Source organism: Volvox carteri (assembly GCF_000143455.1).
Source record: "Volvox carteri f. nagariensis unplaced genomic scaffold VOLCAscaffold_30, whole genome shotgun sequence".
NCBI classification, from domain to species: Eukaryota; Viridiplantae; Chlorophyta; class Chlorophyceae; order Chlamydomonadales; family Volvocaceae; genus Volvox; species Volvox carteri.
This window is the reverse complement of record NW_003307573.1, coordinates 1,091,804-1,093,378: the sequence shown is the minus strand read 5'-3', so window position 1 is coordinate 1,093,378 and position 1,575 is coordinate 1,091,804. Positions and strand designations below refer to the sequence as shown.

Below are 1,575 nucleotides of genomic sequence, written 5' to 3'. Positions count from 1 at the left end.
GGGCGGGGGAGGGGGGGAATGTAGTTCAGGGCGGGGAGGGGGGACGGGGCGGGGAGACAAGGCGGGTGGTGGGGAAGGGCAGGGTTGAGGGCAGGGGAGGGCACGTGAGGCTGTACGGATAGTCGGGGTTTGCTATCGGGGGTTAGGGGCCTAGTGGAAGGTATGTGTATGTGAACGAGGGTGCTGTCGTACACTGATGGGAGGTGGTTGTGAGGGCCCTGCAGACAGGCAGTTGTGAAGTCCGGATGAATCCGGACGCAGGGCTTTAGAGCCAGTAACTAACCAACGACTAATAACTAATCAACTAACTTACATTTAACCTTCAGGAACAGGGCTGAAAAGCTAACAACCCTCTAGCTGGCCCACCCCCTGAAGACATTCCACTGCCCCCGTATGTAATGCATGTATGTAATGCTGTGTACGACAGTCGAGTTCTCCCATGTACGATGTCTCGCCGAAAGACTGGCTGGGCGCGCTCTCGGCCGGTCTGGCTGCCGTACAGAAGTACGGCCGCGCGGACGTCGGCTGTCGTACGATGCTGGATGCGTTGCTGCCGGCGCGGGATGCGCTGGCCACCAGCCTGGAGTCGGGTGAGTATCGGCCTTTTAACCGTACACCATACGCAGTACATCAGACAGTACGGCCCTTTACACGTGTCTCCTAGCGCGGATTAGGGCCGTCTCATTCGTAGGGTGGCGTCCACAAGTTCGTATCGTCACACAACCTCTTCCGCTTCGTACACCTCCGTACATCTCCGTACACCATTGTAACCCCACAGCACGACTCCAATGCCTTGAGCCGGGCTCGTGCCGGCCCCAGCAGCCGGCAGCGGCTAATACTGCTTCACGCACTCCTTGCACACAACCTGACTACTAACGAACGATATGTATGTATGTAATGGTACTGCAGGCGCCGACGCGGCGGCGGCAGCGGCGGCGGCGGCAAGCGCGGCGGCAGCGGGCGCTGAGGCGACCCGTGGCATGGCGGCGACGGCGGGACGAGCGTCGTACGTGCCTGCGGAGGTGTTGGCGGAGGTGGCGGATCCCGGGGCCCGAGCGGTGGCGGTGTGGTTGGGAGCTGTCGCTGAGTCCCTGAGGCCCTGAGGCATGTGTATGTGCGCATGGCTGTATGTATGTGTGTGTGTGTGCATGCATGCATGCATATGTGATGGATTGTGGATGCGGACGTCGTCATTGTCATCATCGTCAACATAATCGTTCTCATCACCAACATCATTGTCAACACCAATCTCTTCGTCGTCATCGTCAACTGCGGCATATCAGGATCCAAACGCATGTTCAGCGCCTGTTATGTTAATGAAAGCCCGTGAAGGCGGGAGGGAGCTGTTTTCAAAGCTCTGCTGGGTGTGTGCTATATGTCAGGTGGTGGGGGACATGGGGAGGGAGTGTGAGTGTATTTCATCTATGTGAGCTGAGGGGTCGTCAAGGCTGATCACTGTCTGCTATCTGCTGCAGACCTCCTGCTGTCTGTCTGTCTGTTTGTTTGTCTGTTTGTTTGCAGGGTGCTTGCATGTGCGGGTGGGTGGGTGGGTGGGTGGCATGCAGGCGGTTTCAA

General features: G+C 58.3%; 1 protein-coding gene across 1 annotated transcript in view; it reads left to right on the top strand.

Moving 5' to 3' along the window:
• Positions 1–1,103, top strand: part of VOLCADRAFT_62675 (uncharacterized protein) — a gene marked incomplete at both ends in the record, with an annotated part of 9,465 nt that extends 8,362 nt beyond the window's left edge. The window contains 2 exons of the mRNA XM_002952552.1: positions 428–590; positions 910–1,103. Coding sequence (XP_002952598.1) covers positions 428–590; positions 910–1,103 — 357 coding nt within the window. The remainder of the gene's footprint in view (positions 1–427; positions 591–909) is intronic.
• Positions 1,104–1,575: the final 472 nt, after the last annotated feature.